The sequence below is a fragment of the Nyctereutes procyonoides genome, unplaced genomic scaffold (genome assembly GCF_905146905.1).
Source record: "Nyctereutes procyonoides isolate TBG_1078 unplaced genomic scaffold, NYPRO_anot_genome, whole genome shotgun sequence".
Taxonomy (NCBI): Eukaryota; Metazoa; Chordata; class Mammalia; order Carnivora; family Canidae; genus Nyctereutes; species Nyctereutes procyonoides.
Genome location: NW_026575134.1, coordinates 16,428,971 through 16,455,044, shown reverse-complemented (window position 1 = coordinate 16,455,044; position 26,074 = coordinate 16,428,971). Strand labels below are relative to the sequence as shown.

General features: G+C 39.3%; 1 protein-coding gene across 2 annotated transcripts in view; it reads right to left on the bottom strand.

The window, feature by feature from the left end:
* Positions 1–26,074, bottom strand: part of RELN (reelin) — a 479,257-nt gene that overhangs the window by 46,223 nt on the left and 406,960 nt on the right. For both annotated transcript variants that reach the window (XM_055301120.1, XM_055301121.1), the window contains 7 exons: positions 24,434–24,654; positions 22,343–22,490; positions 19,780–20,038; positions 18,672–18,921; positions 14,885–15,053; positions 1,446–1,586; positions 41–218 (listed from right to left, as the gene is read on the bottom strand). In XM_055301120.1, coding sequence (XP_055157095.1) covers positions 41–218; positions 1,446–1,586; positions 14,885–15,053; positions 18,672–18,921; positions 19,780–20,038; positions 22,343–22,490; positions 24,434–24,654 — 1,366 coding nt within the window. The remainder of the gene's footprint in view (positions 1–40; positions 219–1,445; positions 1,587–14,884; positions 15,054–18,671; positions 18,922–19,779; positions 20,039–22,342; positions 22,491–24,433; positions 24,655–26,074) is intronic.

Genomic DNA, 26,074 nt, shown 5'->3' with positions numbered 1-26,074 from the left:
AGAGGAGACAGAAAAGAATAACCAGCTGCCACAGACTCACCCCGCTGAAATGCAGAGCCATTCCTGAAGCCACAGCGCCGCACACGGTACTGAGTTTCCCTCCGTTCACGGTCAACCAGTTCTGGTTGGATGGCGCTCTATTAAAGTTGTCTTTGAGTTGGGTTGGAAGGGAGATCTCAGGCTCATCACAGTAGAGGCCACCCCACTGCTCATCACAGCTAGGAAAAAGAAAGGAAAAGCCAACATTAAACAAAACCTCCACAATTGTGTTCTCAAATTAGTGAAGCCAGCTACTCTTCCTTGTCCAGGATGAGGAAAGCTTCCTTATCTTCACAGAGCTCTGCAGCATTCGCCTGCTTTCCTTAACAGTGCTTTAGGTTAGAAGCAATCTGTGAAGTAACTGCCTCTAGGCATCCCTAATGTATGACTTGGGCTTATAGGGAAAGAAGTAACTTCAAAGACTTTACTAGAACCTTGTCTCCACATGACGCAGCTCTAAAAAGCTGAGAAGTAAAAGCTGCCCAACTGAACTGGTAGGTCCTAAAAACTTATGAAACTAAGTCTTTTTAAAGGGGCTTTGGGCCAATTAGGAGTCCAAGATGCCATGTTCCAGACAGCAGTGGGTACTTTGGATAACATCTCCCACCCTGACTGAACGACTGACCTCTCTGTTCAACACAGGAGGAGATATGAATATAGGACTGGAGGCTTTGAGGTCTCAGAGGTCATTCTGGATATGGGCTAGAATCAATAACCAAAGGAGAGACCTCCTGGGCATGCGGAGATTAGTGGAGAAGGGGGTAGGAATTCTCTATCGGCATCTTCATTCATACTACCTCATCAAACAGCAAAATCTTTGAAACTAAAGCACATAGTCCTGTAGTACATAAGATACACACACACACACATTTTATTTAAATCCTTCCAAAGATGCTAAGGTTCTCTAAGTAAAATACTAGGCCTTTCCATGGATGGTAAATTAAGCAGGGATTTAAAAACTTTCTTATGCAAACCACACGGGATACCAATCCAACCACAAGTAATACGCATCTATTACATATACTCAGACCTAAATGAGAGAAATGCTTGTGACATATTATTTTTGGTGAGAATATATTGAACTCCCGAACCTCTTCTACTGTCCTTTTCTGGGCTCAGGTGTATCACCAGAACACAGAAGGAAATAAACACAGTTGATGACAGTTCACCTTTCTTTTGACAAGGCAGCTATTGTTTAGTTCCCAATCTCTGTGCAAGAAGGAAGATATGCTATCCATAAATGCTATGGATATAGCTATCCACAGTTAGCTTAATGTCAGATTTCAAGAAAAACGTGTAACTGAAGGCAGCTTTGGAGTGATTACAAATCCGGTTTCTGAAAAATCTCCTGGCTGGAATGGGAGTCAGAAACTTCCTGTGGAAGGAAGAAAAAACAATGTACTTACACACAGCTTCCTTGGATGCACCGTCCATGGCCACTGCACATATCTATACAGCCGTCCCCGATGTAGACGTTATCTATTGCCCACGTCTGTTGCTTGTCAAAAGGAGCTGGTTGATGCCAACGGAAACGAGTTGCTTGGGACCTTTGGAGAAAAAGAGAATTATAATGAAGGATGTGGTGGAAAAGAAAATGTGTTCCGGTATATTTGAACAAGTGCACGGAAGGCTGTAACAAAAATGCAGGCACATCCCCAACTCGTGTTCTGCGAAAGCATTCATTTTTGCGATTGCCTATATAAAACTTTGAGTAACATCACCAGACCAAACTACACTGCAATAGCTTGAGAATATATTTTTGGGCTGATGATCGTTCTGAGCCTTGTAAAAACAGACTAACACAGAAACTCAAAATAATCTTAGCCAGTAGCCTAGCCTCAGGGGAAAAGCAAGCCCTGAATTTTGTGTGGAAATGTTGTGGAGTGACACCACATAGAGCTGCTAAGCTCTATTTGCAAATTAGGGAAAGATGCCTATCTTTGAGCTGCCCCAACCCATCTGCATTTGACTTGGAAAGCAGGATATGGGCTCAATTTCAACTCCTATGCGCTCCTGAAGACTAGACACTTTTGTGCAGTGGGCATACTGGTCCACCTCATATGGCGTTCATAAGGAATTCTCACAATGAAAGTCTTAAGAAGACAGTAAGAGTGTAAATCAGAAGGATCAATGAAACCACAGATAGTTGGATGGAGAGAAGAGAGAGGGTAATGGGACCAGACTTATTTTATATTAACTCAAATGCAATACAGATAAAATCAAAACAGAGATTCTCCCTTCCAGAAGCAGAAATATATTTGCTAATTTGTACAGTTTTGGGAAGTGTCTTGTTCAGAAACACAAACAAACTTACATTTTCAGAGACACTAGATGGCAGTAAATCCAAACAGTGCCCAAGGCTCAAGTGATTGTGAACATTCAGACACCGGTAGACAAAATAATTAGCCAAAGCAACTTTTGTTTTATGGATTCATATACTTCAGTCATTAAGAGACTATTAGTCACGTGACTGAGAGATACTTGTTTTGAGCAGGACGAAAGTCCAAACAACAGCAAGGGTTGTATGCTTTCTAATTGAACACATGTGTTACGTTTAGAAAACAGAAAAGAAATAGACAGAACTAAAATCTCTGTTCTGAAAATGCATAGTTCAGTTTGCTATTTGCTTACTGAGCATCTATGCATTGGTTTTTCCATAACACTTCTTCCTCCTCAACTCCCAGCAGACTACCTAACATCCACCTATCACTTCCTGAGGCATTTGACTTCAACCCCAAACTCCTCCTGGATTCCATCCCCCAGCCCAGCGTCCTGGCTATCCAGTCTGGAGCACTGCTCCTCCTCCCAGTTCCCAAAGCTCATAACACTCTTTGGCATTTTCTGCCTGCATATCCTTCCTCTCTCAGCCTGGTTACCCCTTAGGTGTCCTTCAGGTCTCAGAGGCAGCGTCAGGTCCTCATAGAGAAATCTTCTTTGGGTCCCTCTAAAAACCGCGTTTATTCTGAGCAAACTGTTCTTTTCCTTTTATAGTATTTATCACAATTGTAGTCATATTTATTTGCATATGTATTTCTTAAATGTCTGCCTCATCCTCTGAAGAAGTTATGAGGGAACAGCATTAATCTCTTTTTCTCAACATTATACCCTCATTGTCCAGTGCCTAGCACTTAGTAGGTGCTCTATAGATGCAGGCAGTTAGGGATGCCTAGGTGGCTCAGTCAGTTGGGTGTCTGACTCTAGCTTTTGGCTCAGGTCATGATCTTGGGGTCATGAGATCGAGCTCTGTGTCCAGCTCTGCACTTAGTGCAGAGACTGCTTGAGATTCTTTCCTCCTCCCTCCTTCTCTGCTCCTACCCCTGCTTGCCTGCTCTCTCTAACAAATAAAATCTTTAAAAAAAAAAAAAAGGTGCAGGGAATTGGTATCCAGAGGCCACCATTCTCACAGTCAGCAGTGGGAAAATGCTCCCCTGGGGTTGTGCAAGTCAGTGGCTGTGCTGTTAATGTTAAGGTTGATTTATTTATTTTAGAGAGAGAGTGCACAAGTGTGAGCAGGGGAGGGAAGGGGAAGGGTATAGGGGAAGGGAGAAGGACAAGCAGACTCTGCTCCCTGAGCTCAGAGCCAACCTGGGGCTCCATCTCATGCCCTTGAGATCATGACCTGAGCTGATATCAAGAGTCAGATGCTTAACTGACTGAGCCACCCAGGTGCCCCTGTTCAGTTAATTCTTAACGATGAAATTTTATTGTTACGCCTGTTTACATGCAGCTACATCTTATAAATAATATATTGGAATACCCTATTTCCATAGCACATGATTACTTGGATTCTAATAACAAGTCAACACTTATATTATTCTTTCTTTGAGTCTATGAACTTCTGAAGGGCAGGAAATATTTTTATTCCTTCAGGGAATATTGTTTTGTATCTCCAGTGCTTAAAGAGGGTAGGCCAGTGATCTTTGTCCCTCTAACGTTTTATAATGCTCCATCAAAATATCATTTTTTATTCAGAGGGCTTATTTATGTACAATTTCCTCTGTTGGATTAGTCTCCTTACTTATTTGATTGTGGTGACACCTATACATTGGACTTCATACACATTTACTGAAAGAACAGTAAGTTGACAGCAATAAAGATGGCCAGGAAGCATCAAACAAGAGATGTCTTGTAGGGTGGGTGGGCAGGGACTGGAGGTCAGCGCTGGAGGGGGCAGTGATGTGATGGTTGTCAAAGGAGAAGAACAACTGCCAGCAATTGAGAGGTGGCATGAGCTGCCCAGCAGGTGGTGGCTTTCTGAATGTTGGTTGTGTTTAATCACAGTCTGGGCAGCCACTTAACAGAGTTTGTAGAGAAGATTTAAGAGCCAGACGCATTGTTGGGGTTGATAGCTTTTATGGGGACTTCCAACCATGACACGTTCAGTTTGTACAACTGTGGCATTCCACAGAAAAGGAAACAGTGGGAGACCATGTGTAGAATGTACTCAAATATCAAACCAGAGTTGGCCACTAAGAGTAAAGATATCTAAGGGCGCTAATCTGTCCTCTGGCACTAGTAAGTGCTATGTCCGTGGTGAATAACTTAACATAAATAATGAGGGGGTTAATTTAGGGGACTTCTAGGGCCTTGTCTCAAATGTGAGGATTTTATAGTCCTGGGAATAACTACATTTATTATAATTACGTACCCATAAAACAGGGGTAAATACATTATCCAATATTATTTTAGAGAAAAAAGAGATGCTTCCACTAAGGGGATGAATTGGAACAGAAGTTAAAAATGAAGGTCTGGAAGTTGAATTTCCAGGACTTCTTATTCCCAGCCTGTCACAACTTCACTATGTATAAGGGCCAAATCATTTATGTTTATGTGCTGACACTTCCCCATCTGTAAAACTAGGAGTGTGCTACTTCCCACCTCACAAGGGTGTTGTGAAAATTAATTAGCTCATGTTTACCAAGACCTATGAGTGTCTTGGTGAAGTCCCTTGGCAGGTATCATCATTTATCCTGAAGCTTCCTTATAATGACGGCCACTACCAGCTGCTGATTCTTGGAGTTGGGGGAAAGATGGCCCCAGAGCATATTTCTCCTCTTCCACATCCTTGAAGTGTCTCCCCTTGCTTCTTTTCTGAATTTATATCATTTCCTGTCCATCAAGTGCACATAGTAAGTGCTCCATAAGTGTTGTTTAATAATTGAAGATCCACTGCTATGAAGTTAAAAAATGTTACTGTCACTAGTATGGTTTCCATCACTGCTCTCTCCAGGAACCTTTCCCCACACTGTCTCCAAACCTTTTAATGGGTTTATATACACATTTCAGAGTCTTTGTATGTACACTTTTTTTCAGGACTACTTTGTCTACCTACGAACTCATCATTGTCATTACCATCATCAGGAGAAAAAGATCTTTGATAAGAACCAGGCAGAATTTTTAAAGAACCCCTACACTCTTCCTTGATGTTTTCTTTACTCTCAGAAACACATAAAATATTCAGGACTAGTAAATATAGCCAACTCTCTTACTCCCTATGAAGACGTTGAAGCCCAGTGTCCTAAGTCACCTTGATTCACTCACACAACTGAGAGAAGGCAAAAATCTCTTGGTTTGTTACTACAATATATTCTCAATGAGTAAACCCTTCAAAAAAACTATCTCAACCTTTACAAAATCATCCTATCCCTACTGTAACTCCTAAGTATGAGCAGTTGTTTAGCTATGGGAGACTGTATGCATCACTGCTGTGTGTACACACGAGTCTATCTATCTTGACTTCCACAAGTGAATGTCACAGCTGAAGCCCTTGGCCCTCTGTATTTAGTTAGAGGCTCTGCAATGCACCTAGCTTCAAAGTGTGTCCTATATTTCCCCTGGTAGCAAAGGCCCTGCCTTTATATTAGAAAAAAATTTCCTCCATGAGCCTATTTTTCTGTTAGACAAAAATAGAGAATATTCCAATGGAGAGGCATAAATGGCTGATAAGTGGATGAAAAGATGTTCATTATCATTAGTTATTAGAAAAATGGAAATCAAAACCAAAATGAGATGCAACTTCATACCTACTAGTGGCTATAATAGTAACAAAAAGAGATAGCAATAACAGTGTTGGCAAGGATGTGGAGAAATCTGAACCTTCATATACTGCTGGTGGGAATGTAAACTGGTATGGCTGCTGTTAACAGGTTGTTTGTTTTTCAAAATGTTGAACACAGAGTCACCATAGAACCCAGCAATCCCACTCATATGTGTGTACCTGGGAGGAAGCATAGATCAGCTCACCTGAACAGAGTGGACCCATGGGTCACAGCCCATGACCTACAGATAAGAGCTAGAGAAAAAGTGGGCTCTAGAGAGGAGGCCTGAGCATTGGTACCAGGTGCGTGAATGATTTACGTAAGGCGAGGGGCTCTACAGGGATGAGCCATCTGCCAGCGGACACAAAGACCCTCTCCCAGGGGAGATCCTCATGAAGAAGACACTGAACTATGAACAAAAGAAGGAAGTTGAATTTTGGGGTGAAATGAGAGGATGACTCTTAGAAACTGCTTTGTACAACTGACTCATTTCATAGGAGTAAGGATTGCCATTCAAGGAGAGGGGCCTCTATAGATTCTTAGTTTAGAACTGGTTTTCAAACAATTATCTCCTGCTGGAGCTGATGTGTTACTGAGAACTTTGGTCATCTTGAATGGCAGGTAAAGGCTGAAAGACTATTGATCTGGCAGCTAGTTGGGGGTACTTAATTTAGGCATCCCAAATCTTTTGGTAGAAAATTCCCTTAGTGATTATAATTAACACTAGGGATTTGTAGGACACTAAACGACTGTAACATTTTGGGATTTTTAGGTAACATTAATCTGTCCACTAAAGAATATATATATATAATATCATTCAATTATCCTTTCTTCTAAATTTCTTACAAAACATTGGGGTTTGAATACTGGAATGAGAGAAGAAAGCATTTGGACCATAGGTTATGACCCCCAAACAAATGTGATAAAGGTAAGGTATCCTTAGAAGGTGACCTAGATCCTTCATGATACCTCTCTGGAACTAGAGTGGAAAGCACAGTACAGAGTTAGCAATAGAAGAGTTTAAACAAGCCACCCACATGACCTTTATTCCTTCCTTGATAGAGAACAAATGGAGAACTTTTGTACAATCCTGCTTCAGCCACCAACAGTGTGCCTGTGGGGAAAATCATAAAACTTCTCTGTGTCTAAGTCCTCATCTGAAAAGGTAAACAGGGAGACCTCATGGTTACAGAAGACTTAAGAAAGATGTCAACCAATTATATTGATTTGTATCCTAATATGAAAAGAATGGTAAAATGTTTTATGAAACAAACAGGGATATTTGAATACTGAATGCTAAGTAAATATTGAATAAGAAAATATTAAATAAGAAATTTCCATTACTTTTTAGATGGGATCACAATTATGTTTTATAAAGTCCTCTTTTAGAGACGCCTGGGTGGCTCAGGGGTTGAGCATTTGCCTTTGGCTCAGAGCGTGATCCTGGAGACCTGGGATCGAGTCCCATGTCGGGCTCCCTGCATGGAGCCTGCTTCTCCCTCTGCCTGTGTCTCTGCCTCTCTCTCTCTCTGTGTCTCTCATGAATGAATAAATAAAATCTTAAAAAAAATAAAGTCCTCTTTTAGAGATACATACTAAGTATTTATAGTTGAAATGCCTGGGAATTGCTTCAGAATAGGGGGTCCAGAGTGAGTGGTGCTATTGAAGAAATAGAGTTGGTCATGAATCAACAATAGTTGAAGCTGGGTGATGATCATGTTGAAATACAGTTTGCTATTTTCTTAAATTTTGTACATTTGGATTTTAAATAGATAAATGTGAGCCAAAAATAATCTGTGGTCCCTTCAAACTTGTAGTAAAATTTTAATTTGAGGATTACAAAGAAAAGAAAATGGTTATCCTTGTTTTGGTAAAATAAGGATTTACTATTTTTGCTGATAATTACAATTAGTAATGATAATAAAAAAAAACTACAGTGCTCCAAGTAGGCCTACTGAGAGCATCAAATACATTGGGCCATCCTTCAAATAAAAGGAATTTCCTATAATTTTAAAAATGTCTTCTCAATGGAGAATGACCTATATTTAATTGTTAAAGCAATCTTAAGAATCCATACATAGCAATGTGTACAAAGGACAGCCAAATCTCAAGTTCTCTAATAAAACTTTGGCAACAAGGTTGACAACTGAGAAAGCTTAGTTGGAATGCAGAATTGTGAGTAGTTTTATTTTCCAGTGTAGTGAAAATGGAAATAGATTTTATGTGTCTTAATATAATGCGAAAGTATTAATATATTTAGTACGTGAAAATCCATAGTACCATGGTTTACACCAGACAAAATTATTTTATGTTCTGTTGTCCTGAAAGACCAACATGAATTTAGTAAAGTAATAGCAATGATGTTCAAAGTATCAAAATGACGCATGAGGAAATGGTAATGTAAGAGAAGTCCAAGGCTTCCTTGACCTGATTGAAAATTTTTAATAAGATATTCAGTAATATAAATGCTTGCAAAAAGTCTTTTAAAAGATACTGGAAAACTGGAAGTAACAGTGGAGATAAATAGTACCAAAGCAAGTTTTCATCAGGATTTCTCCTTTAAAAAATGAACTAGCAATTCCTTGAATATCCCTCCATGACAAACCCAATAAATACTGCATCTATTCAGTTTCCTTAGCATCGGATCTTTCGTTTGCAGTTATAGTGGGGATCATTATGGAAGCATATCCTGTCTCCCTAAATCTGTTTACCTGCAAAAAGGTAAACCCAATCCCATTCCAATATCCCAATCCTTCCACAATCTTTTTGCGCTTTCTTGTGCTTATCACTTTTCCTGTAAACTTCCTGTAAACGTGAAGTAGCGTCCATGCTGTGGCTAAAACCACCTGGCTTCCAGAATGTAGTTAATTTTTAAAGATGTGGTATCAGCCAAGTCATTAGGGCTGGTAGGAGGGAATGGATCATCTTCAAACTGTGACTTAAAATAGCCAAGTCACACCTGAGCCTTCCAGGGGCAGCACCGGTCTCCCCCTTTCTCAGTGGATTTGAGTTACCTGCCCTTCCGTTGACTCACCCTGGTTCTCAGGTGACATTTCAAGAACCCAGGCTACTTGAGCCACCTGTTATTTTTAGATCTGGGGTTAGTGAGTAGGAGGAGGCAGATTCAGATTAGGGGCAATGAAATTGATTTTGGCATCTTTGTATTTTTTTCAGCCTTTCTTAAGATCTCTTGCATTCCCCCTTCCTCTTTCTTCCAGGACCATATCTCTTCGGCAAGCGATAAAAATGTAGGACTAATATAGTGGTTAAGCCCATGGGTTCTGGGGCTGGACAAGCTGTATTTATTTCCAGTATCTTACTGAAACTGTTCTTTTGAAGGTCACTATCTCCTTACTGAAAAATCTAGTGAATTTGTTGCAAAACTTTTTTCTTCGTCCGTCTCAGCCTATGTCACTGATGGCCACCTCTTCCTGCCTGACACTCTAGTCTTACTTGGTTTTGGATACCATGTTCTTCTGATTCTCCTTCTTCCTCCCTGATTGCATCCTCACTGTTTCTTCAATAATTATTTCCACTCATTCTTTTATTAGATTTAAGGATCCAGTCTTTTCTTTGTAAGTGCCCTCCACAGGAGAGTTTTACAGTGCTGACAGTTTTACAGCATTGCCTCTCACCTCTATGCTCATGCCTCCAAAGTCAATCATCTCTCCCAGGGCTCTGACCTTCACATCTCTGTCATATGGATGCCCTCATTTGTATTTCCAGTCATCACACTGAATTCAGCATCATCTGGTTGAGTTTGCCACATTGTCCCTCCTGGAGTCAACGGTTACTTTCCTTCCCACTCTCTTGGGCTTCAAACTTTAGAGTCATCTCTTCATGTGTGCAGTGGAGAAGAAACTAGTGAGTTTAACCAATTCTCTCATGGAAATGTCCTGTAATATATGTCTTATCCCCTCCTTGTTAGCTGTAGTCCAGACCCTTGTCACTTCACCTAAGGTCATTAGCACAACGCCTTTGCCAGTTTCTCTTACTTGAGCCTCTCTGTTCTCTCAATTGTTTTTCCTGGAAGAATATTCTCAGTTCAAAATCCACCACAGTTCATCTTTCCAACAAGTCTAAACTCTCTGCCTTGCTCCAGTGCTACGAAAAGCTGAGCCAACTCCACCAACAAGCAACTTCCCCTAGCTTCCAGCTAGGAGCCCTCTGTCTTCATCAGCAACTCCTGGGCTCTTCCCAGGTTCTTGGGTCCTGTTCACACCATCTCCCTAATTTATTTATTTATATTTTTATAAAAATGATTTTGTTTATTTATTTATGAGAGAAAGAGAAAGAGAGAGAGAGAGAGAGAGAGGCAGAGACATAGGCAGAAGGAGACACAGGCTCCCCATGGGGAGCCTGATGCCATTCTCAATCCCAGGGCCCCAGAATCATGACCTGAGCCAAAGGCAGATGCTGAACTGCTAAACCACCCAGATGCCCCCTGTCTCCCTACTTTAGAATGTTTATCTCCTTATCTAACTAATTCCTAGCTATCCTATGAGTCAACCAGGGCCCATCTTTTCCATGAAATTCTAACTCTGGCATTCAACACTGTCTCCCAGTACCTGTGGCAATTTCTAACCTATTCCTCATTGAAGATCTCAATTACATACAGGATATTTTATTTTTATGTTGCTTATTCTTCCCCAACCAGATGGTAACCTCCTCCAGGGCAGGAGCTTAAGACAGTGTCCTACCATTACCATGGGCTTGCTCTTGTTAAGCAAGCTTAGGAAGACTTCTTAGCTTGCCTCAAGATGAAGTGTGATAATCACAAGTGGGATGATGCTGTTAACTCATAAATGTAAAAATGATTTACATGTTATAAAAGTTCACAGGGTCCCAAGCTCTTCCATGCACACTTACTAGATTTTTTTATATGGCAAAAAGTCTTGTTTTTCACATGTGGACTCTGCAGCTTTGAGACACAGAATGACTTGCTTCAGAGTTCACAGGATTTAAAAGCTAGAACTCTCCACGAAACCACAATGATTTCCATTCATTAAAAAAAATTTCCAGTAAGATTGAACTGAATCAGCTAATTAGGTTCTAATGTAGAAATGTCTGGAGCACAGTGTGATGTCTTTTGTGTTCAGCTTCAGTGTGTCCCTGCCCAGTGAAATGCACGAGCATCCATTCAGTTCTTCAATTCCTCAGAAACCAGAATCATCTTCAGCATTGCCCCTTCCTCACCTTCCTTTGTCCATTTCGCCATTAAACCCAATTTTATTGCTGCCATTTCTCTTGAATTTCTCTACTTCTCTTCATGTCTCCTGCAGCTTAGTCCAAGCTACCAGCTCTCACTGCCTCTTTGAGTCTCCTTCCAGCTACTCTTATCCTCCCCAATTTGTTTTCCAGTTAGAATAAGCTTTTCTGATGCAAATCTGAGCATGTCCCCCAATTCCTGAGCACTTTAGCAGGTGCCAAAGTACTTATATGATGTATCCCCAAATATTAAAATTTTTTTTAAAGATTTTATTTATTTGAGAGAGAGAGAGAGAGAGAGAGAGAGATTGAATACACACAGAGGGAGAGGAACAGAGTACAAAGGGAGAGGGAGAAGAGGACTCCCAAGGATGCAGGGCTCTCAAGGGGCTGGGGGGCTCACATGGGGCTCAATCCCAGGACCTCAGGATCATAACTTGAGCCAAAGCAGAAGCTTAACTGACTGAGCCACCCAGACACCTCAACATATACCCAAATTTTCAGTACAACCTACAATATTCTTCATGGTCTGACTCCAACTCACTCTACTTTCTAAGTCAGATCTATTCTTTCAGTATCTCAGATTTACCTGCTACCTCATACAATAGGCTGTTTTCCTTGCCTGGAACACAATTCCCCCTACTTTTACCCTACTTAACTCCTAACCATCCTTTATTTCTTACTTCAATTGTGCTTTCCTCCAGAAAGTGCTCCTTGATTTCCTTGATCGAGACAGATTTTCCCAGGACATGTAATGTGTTGACATCATGCAACTGTCCTTCCATCACTTACCACAGTCAACTTTTTTATTTACTTATGCGATTACTGGTGATTTCTGGTTAATAGCTCTCTCCCCCACTGCACTGAAAGTCTGTTGAGGCAAGGATAAGTTCAGCCCTTCACACAGACCTAGCATATAATTAAAGATTTTAAAAATGTTTGTTTAATGGATGACCAAATGAAGGAATAATCTCTACTGATAATTACTGGCCATTTTAGTTTGGGTAATGGTTTGATATGAGTTTGAAGATAATCGACCTCAGCTGACTCTTACTAGCACTGTGCCAACAATACTGAGATCCTAGCCTTGTGGTCCTATGATAAGTGAATGAGTGGACAAATCTACCATTGGCACATCATCACAGTCACTACTCACCTCTACTTAGCACATGGTTTTAAGTCATCAACTTCATGTTTGTTTATAGTGAAGAACTACAAACAAATTCTCAATCTTAGTGGACAGAATATCTCAATACTTTGCAGATGTTGAGGCTGAGAGTTCAACTCAAAGAAGGAAATGCCATATTTAAAAAGTAATTGGACATAAGAGCAGATACTGTATAGATATGTTAACTTGTGTTTTAGACAGAATGCTCTGAGTCTGGCACATTGTTCTCATGATCTCTGACGTATGGCAGAGCACAATAAGAGGTAGGTCTGGCTTGCACTCCATCGTGTGCATTTCTTTTCTGAATTATCCAGAGGGCCTTATTATAGGGCAGCGTCACCTTTAAGACCATTGTGTAACATGGGCTTTGGGGGTAGTACAATGAACAAACTGCATATTTTCAATATAACGAGAAGAAATGGATGCTCATCAGATTTTTCAAATGTCATTTGAAAGGGTCAAAATTCTTATGGGTATGCACCAAAGACAATTAAAAGATAGATTAAAAGATGAAGAATAATTACCTTTCTTGAATAGAAGACTCAAGGGTATAATGACTAGCTGGAATAAATCTTAGGTGTCATTTATTTGCAAAATGCTACCAAGTAGCTGGATAATAATTCACAGAATTCATAAAGCCTTAAAAGACTACTGCCTTAATGGAGTTTTTTTCTATTTTACTTATTAAGATAGCCTTAATAATTCATGCATGGCAATACCTTTAACGAGCAACAAAATCTCACGTATCTCATTTAAACTTGGCAACTCTACTGACAGTTAATATAGTCTTGTACCTCTGAGACAGCAATTGTAGAGGAGCCCTAGGCTGTTAGTAACTGAAACCATCCCATTTATGATAATCCCAAGAAAAGTTATATCCTAGATGAATAGTTGAATTTTATGATTATTTGCTAGGAAGATTTATTCATTCTTCATTTGTGGGGAGGCAAGTGAACAATAATGAGCCCAAACTATAACTTCTGTTCCACATGGTTGCACTGGTTGCTTTGCTTCTCTCTTAACGGCAACAACTGATTACCATTTCTTTCTTTCTTTCTTTTTTTTTTTTTTTTGAGGGAACGGGAATTCCCATCAAGATTTTAAAGCTTTCCTATGATTACCATCTACTTAGTGAAAAGAGAGAGGGTCATTAACCCCACCCATCAGGCAAGGTGAATTCTCTGTTTTACTCAAATAAAGCATTTACCAGATAATTTTATTAAGCCACCATGATTTCCTATAGGCACAATGAATGATTCATTCATAATTGTTTTTCATATAAAAGAATGCTCCAGGTGATAATTCTCAAGATACTATTTGAAATAAAATTTCAAAAGCAGACAATAATTTTAATACACATTTATCTGCTATATCTATTGATATGACACCACTCAGTGCTATAACTACAGTAGTCTGACTGAATATAAAGTAGATTCTGCTTAAATCTATTCTTCATCCAATGTGCCTGTTTTATTTTTTTAATTAATTAATTAATTTATTTATTTACAGTAGTCATACAGAGAGAGAGAGAGGCAGAGACACAGGCAGAGGGAGAAGCAGGCTCCACGCACCGGGAGCCCGACGTGGGATTCGATCCCGGGTCTCCAGGATCGCGCCCTGGGCCAAAGGCAGGCGCCAAACCACTGCGCCACCCAGGGATCCCCAATGTGCCTGTTTTAAATTTAAGTGAATCAAGTTGGAGAATCTCACTGATTCAGCCATTGTTTTCTTGCATACACCATTCTTTCAAAATATTAGCTCTAAATCAAAGTCAGGATAGGCCTGGCTTTTGGGAAAACACAGAAAAATGTCACCACAAAAACTGGTTTCTACTTTGCCTTTTTCTAAAAATAATTTTTAAAATTATTTATTTATTTAAGTAATCTCTACATCCAACATGGGACTCAAAACTCCTGACCCCAAGATCAAGAGTTGCATGCTCTCCAACCAAGCCAGCCAGAGGCCTTGTATTTTGTTTTGTTTTTTGTTTGTTTGTTTGTTTGTTTTTTTAAAGAAAGCTCTATGCCCAGTGTGGGGCTAGGACTCATGACCCTGAGATTAAAAGGTGCATACTCCACTGACTGAGCCAGCCAGGTACCTCCTATCTTGCTTATTTTTTTAAAAAGTAAACTCTATGCCTAAAGTAGGGCTCAAACTCACAACCCTGAGATCAAGATCACATGCTTTACTGACTAAGCCAGCCAGGTGCCCTGTTCTGCTTATTAAGAGCACCTTAGTAACTCATGCCTGGCAATATCATCAACAGGTAACAAAATAGCATGGATCTCATTTAAACTTGTCCTAAAATCCAAATTATAATGCCAAATTATATCAATATAAGATATTGATATATATTGAATTGAATTGGTGTTGAATATAAAATGCCAAAGTATATCAAATTCGGGTTCACTACATGCAGAAGCATCCATACCTGGTATAATGAGGGAGAGGCAGGGTGATTCTGGTCCATTTGTTGAAGGTGTCTGACACCAGGATCCGCTGCAGGTGATATCGACTGCATTCAACATTGGTAGGTAGACAGTCCCTTACCAATGGGTGCCATGATAATCCAAGATCTACTGAGTATTCCAATTCAATAGCTGAAACAGGAAACATTCTGATTAGCAATACATGTTTGTAGACCCAGGAACCATAATTACTTATGTTTTTTTATGTTTCAATTCAAACATCAATTTGATTTTTCCTTCCTATTTATGTTTCCTATTTTGAAATGTTTCTTGGTTTGATTTTTCCTTCTGCACAATACTAGTTATTATTTTTCACTTATTACTTACTTTCCATATTAAAATAATTTTTCTTTTGAGGGGCTATGATCAAGTGAAACATAAAGTAAATTCTCCTGAGTCACTCTGTATACTGAGAAACAATATATGATTTTGGAACAATCGTAACAAAACCATTGTTCATATGGGGTTAAAGCAATAGTAATAATAGTTATAATATATATTTATTGTTTAATAGTTACACTATATTATAAAATTATGCAAATTATATATATTCCTATATATGTACTATAATAAATATACTATTTATTTATTTTAAATATACTATTTATTTCATGGTTAACATGCAAACACAAACATCATGACCATATATTTTAATGATTACTTTTTAGTTTTAAAAAATTGAGTAACTTTCTAAAAATTTGACCATTCTACAGGGATCCTGACCAACAATGCCAATTTTACTCCTGCTATAGGCAAATATTCTTAAAAATGGCAAAATCTCTTTTCTCACATATCCTGCTCTACTGTGTTGTGGAATATACTGGGGAGTCAGAGAGGTATGAGGAGGTAGCTGAAGTCCATGCAATTTGTGCCAAAGCGTGCATCAGGCTATGGGTCTGCAAAAAGATATTTTTTTCTTTTGCTTCTTCTGAAAAATCCAACTTACAACCTAGGTTTCATATTCCTCTTTATTTCCTGCTTAAGTCTTTATAAACTGCTTGGGGCCCAAGAAATTGAAATTGCTTTCTCTAAAGTCGTGATTCTCAATCTTGGCTATACACTGACATCACCTGGGTACCTTTAGAAACCACTCATGCCAGGGTCCCACCTCCAGGGATTGTGATTTCACTCTTCTGGGGCACAGCCAAGGCATTTTGAGCTTTACTGCTCCCCAGGTGATTCTCATGCACAGCCAGCGTGGGACCACTCACTGCAGTATGGTTCCCAGCAACCCTTTCTAGTTAAATACTGCGGTCCATCTCTGTCTTCATTGTTCTTGTCCTTCCTACAGCACTGGACATTATTGATTATTCCCTGATTCTTGAAACTTTCTTTTCTTTTGGAGGACATTATTCTGAATCTTCTGTCTTACTTTTCCTCTGACTCCTGTGCTAACTAACCCAGCTATGGGCATTTGTCCAAACTCCCTTTCTGGCCTTCTATTCTATGTGTATACTCCTTGGGCTTCAACTATTATCTCTGTGCCCAGATCTGCCAATTTTATGTCTCCAATTAATTTCCTTAATTCAATAAATGTTTACTCAGCCTGGCATGGCACCGGATGTTGGCATATTGTGATGCATAGTTTAGACAAAGTTCCTGCTTTTTATATTGTAAATCCTCCTCCCTCAAGAGTATCTCCACTTAAAGCTGCTTCCACCCAAACTAAAGAACAACTCGCCATTTTCCCTCATAAATAAACATCTCTTCTTAACTACCAAACTCTATCAATGGCAAGACTTTTGCACTGGTTTTCTGGGTTCAAAATTCAGAAAATATTTTAGAAATTTTACTCTTCTCTCTTCTTTACTCTCAATGTTCAAACTGTCACCTGGTTTTGAGATTTGCTGCTTCTTTTTGCTTGCACTGTCTCATATCAGTTTTATTGTTCCTGTTTCTCTTCACACCACATAGGTGACTTTATTACCTTCTACAGAGATTACCACCGAGGCTTCTTTATTTGGATTCTTCCCTACCCATCTTCATCTGCTCCTGGCCAAATCTCCCTAAAACATACCATGTCACTCCCCTGCACTTGTACCCTTTTATTCATGTCCTTGTCAAGCACAGATTCTTGTGTGTGCCTTGTAAGGCTCTCCTTCCTTAGTTGCCAACTCTGCTTATCCACTTTCTTCTCTGATCCTTCAGTTCAATCTTTCTCAAGAGGTTGCACCAGGCTGCAGTAGAAAGTACACAGGACTGGGCTTATGAGGGCAGAGTGGCAGTACTGGTGCTACTGTAGGCCTACCGTGTCATAACTTATCTCCTTGGGTTCTCATCACTTTCCTATGCTACTGAGGAAATAGGTACCTAGGACCCAAACTATTTTCAAAATCAGCACTCTTCTCTACCAGATGCAAATATTCCCTGTTGAGGCTGGTTTGCTCATGGTTTTCCTTATGGACTAGGAGGTCCCCACCTCTGCTTCTTTGCTTATGCTGTGAGCCTAGCTTGGGATGTCCTTTCTTTTCCATTCACTCTTCAAATGCATTTCAATCATCATTTAAGACTAAGCTTCTTTGTGAAATCTTCCCCAAATCCTTGGATTGGCCATCCATTGGTCATCTCACTCTCTCTGGAGCTTTCATTACATTTCACATCAGTACCAATCCATAGAGCACTTGATTTAGTCATTTATTGGACTCTAACTTTTTGAAGTATCCCCTTAACTAGACCCATTGAGGACAGATATGTACTTTATATTTTTCCAAGTTTCACCCCTACTGACTAGTTTAGTGTTGACTGATTGAATCTGAGGTAGATTCCCCCAAAGATATGTCCATTAAATTCAAACTAATGGAAATATGAAAAATCTGGATTTTTCCAAGACCTTTGAAGTAACCACATTCATCAAACGTTGGCCCCCTGTGGCACTTGACGGAATGAGCACTGGGTGTTATACTATATGTTGGCAAATTGAACTCCAATAAAAAATATACAAAAAAAATGTTGGCCCCCTACAGTCTAAGACAGAACAAGGTCCTTGTGAACATTCTAGTTTGGATCTCTTGGATGAGAATGATATGGGGTGGTAAAGGACCAGAAGATCCTCAGAATCCTGACAGGCTTGCAAGTTAGAGTGAAGGATCCAAGTATGCAGTGATGTCAGTTTTTTTTTTTTAATCTCCCCAGATAGGTGTGTCTATGTTCGTGTGTGTATGTGTGTGTGTACATGTGTGCCTGCAAGGTATATGTGAGTATGTGTGTCCAAAACCTAGAGGATGCAAATTGGTCACAATAAGAGTAGCCTAGAATATGCTATCACCAGAATGGCAAAAAGTATAAGGCAACATGGGAACAACAAAATTTCATGATTCCTAGGGGACTGGAAAGAAGACAGTAACTGGACTAATATAAAGCCCTATGAATTAAAACCCATGTCTATGAAAATTTAAGTGTAAACTTGCCTATTGCCTATGCCTAATGCTTACTCTGGCATTCTCTATGTGATGAGAGCCCCTAATTCTGCAAATCTGATAGTAAACAAAAATCTGGACTTTTCAAAAAGAGATAAATTAGGGGTTATTATTCATATGTAAAAAAGTCTTCATTGTACATATACTTAAAAATAAGCTCACATTCTGATGCTTTAAAAAAACGACTTCTAAAATTTAATGTATCCAACAACATTTTCAAGAATGTGATTATGGTTTGACTCATGCGCACTTTTGTTTCACTTACAGACTTGTCAGAGGTGCCATAGATGCCCATTTACACATCTGTCCCTCTACCTGAACATAGAATATTTACCATAACAGGAGTCGGTGACCGAGCAGGAGGCAGCAAAATCTATCTGTAGAAATGAATCCTCATTCACAGCAATGTCTGTGGTGACCACATAGCGGGTACTGGCCTTTTCAATGAAGACCAGGGCATCACCAGTAGAGCCACACACAGGCATCTTAGTGCCTCCTGGGTGAAGTAGCCATTTCCTACTGTCCAGGGTTGTGAAATCATCCTCCAAGACTGTATTGCCAGAAATGTTTCCTCCAATAAGAATCTGAAATGTATTTTTAAGAAAACAAATTTTCGATATGGTTTCAAAATCTGAGAGAGTTCAGTCTTTCTGTTTGTTTTTGGCTGTCAGATTGCTCAAAACTGGCGTCACATGGCAAGCATACTGTTTGGGGCCTTTCAGAATGTTTTTGTTTATGTGGTCTGCTTGCCCATCTGGCAAGAAGCTACAGAAAACAAATCGAAGTATTGACAAAACCATTCACAGCCTTCATGGGCCAAATTGTGCCTTTGGGAACTACATGCGCCCAAGCTGGGAAAGCAAAATTTGGCTTACATGTGATTATTTTCCATGTGAAATTTCTATTTAAGGACAGTTGTATCCTAAGGCATTTCAGTTCCAGTTCTTTTGCATGGATTCTACCGTTTGTTAACAGGTTCTTTGAGTTCTATTTGATACGCATTTTATTATGTATGAAGATCCTTTAGAACTGTCCATAAGGATATTAGGAAGATTTATTTATTTCTTCTTCAAAGGCTAGGAAAGAGGATTTGGAAGCTACTGCATGTGGTACCAATGCTAATTTGCACATTTCCTTTTCAGAGAATTATAACCTCGCATCACGCTTGAAAAAGTCCCTCTACCCATATGGCCGATTTCTCTATGAGCAGGACCTGGGCCTTCTGTTGTGTCGTTTGTTTTTATAGGCTCAGGCAATTGAAGGAAAAGAGAAGGAAAGGAAGCTAAATGCCATATCTAATCTAGCTGTGTGCCTTTGGGCAAGTCATTCAATCGTGGGTGCTGGGCTTCCTCTCCTGAGAGAGAGGGCCGGACTGAACGCTAGCTAGGCCGCACGCAGCGCCAGTGCCAAAACTTGTAATAGTTAATCCCGAATGGACTGACCTGGTCGATTACCCAGGGACTGTAGAAGTGCCCATTTTCAGATGGTTGCCACCAGCGGAGGCGAGTAGAAGCCGAACGCGCTTTCAAGGGTATCTCCAGGGCAATGTACCTGCCCACGTTGCTCGAGTTGCTGAAAAGGAACTCTTGAAGGAGACTCCATGAGAGGCCACCATTGAGCGAATACTGTAGAAGCACAGGCTGGCTCCTGGGGTCGGGAACACCCTTACCACATCCTAGTCTCATGAAGAACTGCACAAATCTGCCATGAGTAAGATTTATTGTAGACTTTTTTTTTTTTAACTTCAGTGAGAAATTCATGCTATTCTCAAAAGGGTCAGGGGAGGAATGCATGGCTTTCAGGAATATGATGACTTAATGAATATCCAAAGCAATCATTTCAAAGCCCAATTTTCCTTTTTTAATGTAAGGGAGTTAATAAAATGTGAAGTCTGAAAAAAGGCAATTCTGTACCCATTTTCACATTTTGTACCCCTCCACACGGGAGAGTCTGAGGGAATTGAGTGTCCACTGTACTCCTTGGCTATTCTAGAAGAAGAGAAGGGTCCAAAGACTCTCCAAGTTTGGGAGTGTGTATTGTCATCTATCTATTTAAGATGAATTTGCCCTTTAGTATCTGCAACTGGGAAAATGTTATGAATACAGCTTATGCCATTAATTGGCAAAATCGTCCATTCCCAGGTTTTACCAGTAGTTTTTCAGATCTCGTATTACTGGTTTTGGGAGACACATTGAGATTCTGCAGTAGTAGCACCTCTTTGTGAAAGGCCAGGAATCTTTTGGAAGAGGTGTGTCAAGCCTGGGCCTCTTTTCTGGTTTTCGTGCCAGGGGCAGGGAAGCATGAGTGTGGAGTGGTGGTGGTGGTGGGCTGTGCCAGCCTCTGACTATTGCTGGGTCTGGGATGGATGATACGGGCCATCGAGAACTGTGGCGGTCAGCCAGTGGCAGCCTTCCCAGCTGGCAGCGATGTGGACAGAGTGGCAGCAACCAGCTGGGGTGCCAATGAAAACTAGCTCACATGTTATCTTTGGCAGGCAAGCTGCTGGTGCCTGGTCTGGCCGTTGTGCTTGCTGGTAATGTGGAATAAATTTCATGTGTAACCCAGCACATACACCCAATTATGTATGTGTGTCAAACATAGGGAGCATATTGGGACTTATAATAAAAGTTATCACTTCCGTATATAAAACCATGCATTCTTCATGGGTTCCTCCCCTCCCCCATCTCCATTAACTAGGCATTCATTTATCTTATAACCCCGAGAAAATTGGGATTTTACATGGAGCATTTTGAGGTCAATATATGCAAATCCTACACAGCATGGTACTGAGATGAGATAAATAATGGAGCTTTTAACATTGGATTAATGAAAAAAATACATAGTGCCTAGTGATGTTGATATGTATACAAACAATAACCATTTACGGAAAAAATCTTTTAGCCTATTGTCTACTTGTATTGGGAAATGTTTATATAACTTAGTTATGGATAAATCCACATCAGAAATCCACATCTATTTATAAATCCACATCTATTTATATTTAGAAAAACCCAATAATTTCTAAATTAGAGAACTCAGCTGCCAATGATAAATCTGAAATAAAGAGCACCAAATTAAACCATGTGCATTAAAATAGGATGAGGAAAAATAAAATTTTGCTTTCTATAACTATAAAATTATTATCTCACATAATTGTATTTTTACAAAGCATGGTCAAATTTATAATTCAATAAATGAAAGATTTAGGTGAAAGAGGAGGATAAATATGTTAAGATATATCTTGAGATACTCTGAAATGTTTCAAAAAAACAGAGACACCCCTTCTTTGTTCACTTGCAAAAATAGGTCAAGGTTCCATTTTACACATGTTAAGTTGTCTTCTTTATTTTCCTGGATAAGTTTTTGGCTCGTCAAATGATCAAGAGATACACATCCTGACAGGACATAATCCTCTGAGCCAGTTTAAAATGTTTGTTTCTCAGAGGCTGTGCTCAAATCAGAAAATGAGTACCTAGAAAGCATGAGCAAATCATTGGAACGAAATGTTTATGAAGAATAAGGCTACATTTCAAATATTTTTAACTTAAATTGCTAATGGATATAAAATTAATGGTGGGTAGTTTGAGGACGTATTGTATTTCAATTAAACTTTTACTAAGCATGGTAATTTTCTACATAGTCCAAGTGCTCATGAAAAATATACTCTAGAAGGTGTATAAAAAAGATGTAACATTAGTTTCTTGAAGTGAAAGGAAGTTAAATGTTGTCATTTTCTAGTCACCATCTTGTAAGTATCACTGATCTTGATACTAATTTTTGTCTCTTTAGCTGTTTCATTTCTGATCTAGTTTATTTCACAAAGCTCTTTTGGTTTTAGAATGAAATTAGAATGGAAATTGTGTCTTAAGGGAGTCTTAGATAAGGGAAGCTCAGCCCTTCCAACAGAAGGCCTTGTCCTTGAGATGTCTGCTTCCTTCTGATTTGATTATGTTCTGTTACTGCACATCACGACGTGGTTTCTCAACAGCATCTAAAAATGTTTACCTAGCATGTGATAAATCTAGATCGCGTGTCATCAACATGCGTAAGCCATCTTCATTGAAAAAGAGGTTGTTTCCACTGGAAAGGATTCCACACTTCCGAGATGGCTTTCCACCACTCATTAATAAGAATCTATCGGATTCTAGTTGACCTGAAAAAAAAGTGGTAAATGTCATTTATCTAGGACCCCAAATAGAGTCATGTTCTTTTAAAAAGGAATATGGTAAGTGCTTCATGCAGTTTTAAAATACAAAGTTACGAATACTGGAGTCATGGGTTTTGGAATAAGAGGTCTCTTCAACAGTTTAGCTTGTTTGAATGGTTTAACCTTGGCTGTAGAAATTTTTTTAAAAAAGATTTTATTTATTTATTCATGACAGACAGAGAGAGAGAGAGAGAGAGAGGTAGAGACACAGGCAGAGGGAGAGAAGCAGGCTCCATGCAGGGAGCCCGACGTGGGACTCGATCCTGGGTCTCCAGGATCATACCCCGGGTTGAAGATGGTGCCAAACCGCTGGGCCACCGGGGCTGCCCTTGGCTGTAGAATTTAATGGTTCATACGACAGAAGGGAGGTGGGGCTTTTCCCAAGTAGCTATGGTCCAGCTAGATGGATCCTTTCTTTGTGCTCCTACACTGCAGAAAATGACACCTGCTAGCCAGAGAGTGATTCCAGCCAAAAGTGAGAGAGCGTAATGTAGCTCTTCTACTGGCCTCTGAATTGTGTCTTTGCTACTCTCAGGACCATGTCAGGCAAGTATTTATAAAGTATTTTTTAAAACACAGTTTTAATGGAAGAAGTTACAGCATAATTTAATATTTTCTATTAAATATGTCTTTCAAGGGCAGCCAGGGTGGCTCAGTGGTTTAGTGCCGCCTTCAGCCCAGGGTGTGATCCTGGAGACCCAGGGTCGAGTCCCACATCGGGCTCCCTGCATGGAGCCTGCTTCTCCCTCTGCCTGTGTCTCTGCCTCTCTCTGTCTCTGTTTCTCATGAATAGATAAATAAAATAAAAAAAATGTCTTTCAAAACCAGCTCACAAATCTCTCCAGATACTTATCTTAGATCTAGGATTTTTTTGGATTGTGGTAAAATGCACACAACATAAAATTGATCACTTTCAACATTTTAAAGTGAACAACTCAGTGGTATTTAGTACATTCACATTCTTGTTGTGCAACCATCACCACTACCTACTTCCAGAACTTTCTTGTCACCCTTGAGGGAAACCTTATACCCATTAAGCAGTCACTCTCCCTCCCCCAGCCCCTGGCAGCCACAAATCTGCCTTCTATCTCTGTGGTTTTGCCTATTTTGGATGTTTCATAGAATCATATGATACATATAGCCTTCTGTGTCTGACTCCTTTAGCTTGGCATTAAGTTTTCTAGGTTCATCACATGTTGTAGTATGAATCAGCATTTCATTCCTTTTTATGGCCGCATCATACTCCGTTGTATTGATATACCTAAATTTAATATTAAATTGTACCTTAAAATCATAGATACATTATTATTACAATTTTATGGACAACTTGGGAAAAAGAAAGCAATTTTTTGATCTCACTATCTTAACATATATAGCTATTACATTTAAGACTTTCTCTTAGAATATTTTTCCATTGTTTTATCAGACTACATATCCAAGTACATTTTTCTATAACATTATTGTCATACACGATGATGTTAGATTCTAGGTACACAACTGAGGTACAGAAAGTGATGAGAGGCTGCTTAATGAGTTGATGATAAACAATGACAGGAATTTATATTTTTGGAAACTTGTTCTCTCTACCTAACATTAACCCTCTAGAGACAGTTTCTAAAATTTTTATTAATCAGAAATTACATGTGTTAGAAAAGCAGTGAAAATAGCTTTAGTTTTCTCAACAATGGCCTTGCTCATTATCATTGACCCTTGGTTCAAAAATGGAATCCTATACAATTCAGAACTACACGAAGGAATGGGTGGTCCTAACAGTAAGGATAAATAATGAAATGTTAGAATAGAACTTCACGATTACTTTTATATTACAAATTACAGTAAGTATGTAAGTTCCTTCACAAAGCTACATAGGATTTATTTTAAAAGATTACCTTCAAAATCATCCTTGAGAAAGTCAGGATTTTTGGTGCTTATTTTACAGGTTGGACCTGAGTAGCCAGGGTCACATATACACTTGGTTCCATTGATACAACTCCCATGTCCGTTACACATCTCTTCACATTGGGGACCGATATAGACATTATCAATGGCCCATGTCACTGGCTGAGAGCCAGCAGGGTAAAATCCTTGGTACCATCTGAAACGCACAGATCTGGAAAAGTGGTACATCACTTTAAAAATCCAATCAACAGAACAACACAGCTTCAATGTAAGCATATCTGATCAATGAGCAGTGGGCAGTTACTACCTCTGCACCATGCTCAAGAAGTAGAAAATACGATTTGACATTCCAAGAACACACTCCATTCCTCAGTCTCCAGGATTTTGCCAATTATGATCTGCTTCCTGTAAGCCTTTCCCAATCCCATCACCAGGTCAAATTCTACCTGACCCTCCACTTTTTTCAAGATCAACTCCTTTGGGGACACTTTCTCTATTCTGACTATCTACACTCTGTATAGCTACTCCTTTTCTTCATAAATTGAGGTAAAATTCATATAACATAAAAGTAATCAGTAGCCATTTAAAGAGTACAACTGGGTGGCAGCGCATTCACAGTGTTTGCTAACCACTGCCTCTATCAAGTTCTAAGACATTTTCATCATCCCAAAAGAAAACCTTGTGTCTATTAAGCAGTTACTCCCCATAGCATCCTACTTCCAGCCCCTGACAACCATTCATCAGCTGTTTGCCACAAGGGTTTTTCTATATTAGATATCTCACATAAATGAAATACAATATATGACATCTGGTGTCTGGCTTTGTTCTTGTAACATAATGCTACCAAGGTTCACCCTGGGGGTTGCAAGTATCAGGATTTCATTCCTTTTTATGACTGAATAATAGTTCATTATATGGGTATACCAACTTTATTTGTCCAGTCATCAGTTGATGGACACTTTTTGTTTCTACCTTTTGGCTTTTGTGAACTATGCTTCTCTAAACATGCATGTACAAGTATTTGCTTGAATACATGTTTTCAATTCTTTGGGGGTAGAATGGTAGTGGAATTGCTGGGTCATATGGGAAATAACTAGTTCCTTCCTTTCTTTCTCTCTCTCTTCCATATTTTTGATAGGATTTCTATTATTATAATTATCACAGGTGGAGATATTTAAAAGTGTACCTATTTCCCCTACTGGTTATGAGCTCCTAGAGGCCAGTGTCTATGCCTCTTTCTTCTTTGACCCTTTCATGGTGCCTGGCACAGTGTAACATATACAGTAGATGCTCAATAAATGTTGTATGTCATTTGTTGTGAAGAGCTTTAAGACCAGATTAAGGTTTTGTTTTGTTTTGATATTGTCCTATTGGCAACAGAGAGCCCCACAAGAGTATTTTAAAGAGAGGAGGGACAAAATCACATTTGTTTCAGTTAGATGTCTCTTATTTATTAATCTCTTTTTAATCAAAGACAGTTTTCCCTTTTATTTATAATTAAATTGTCCTATCATATTGTTGATGATAGCTTCTTGGAAATAATCTACTTAATTAGGTAGTAGTCCAAAATAGTTTTGTATTATTTTATTATATTCCAAACTCAATTCAAATTTATTTGAATTTGAATTGGA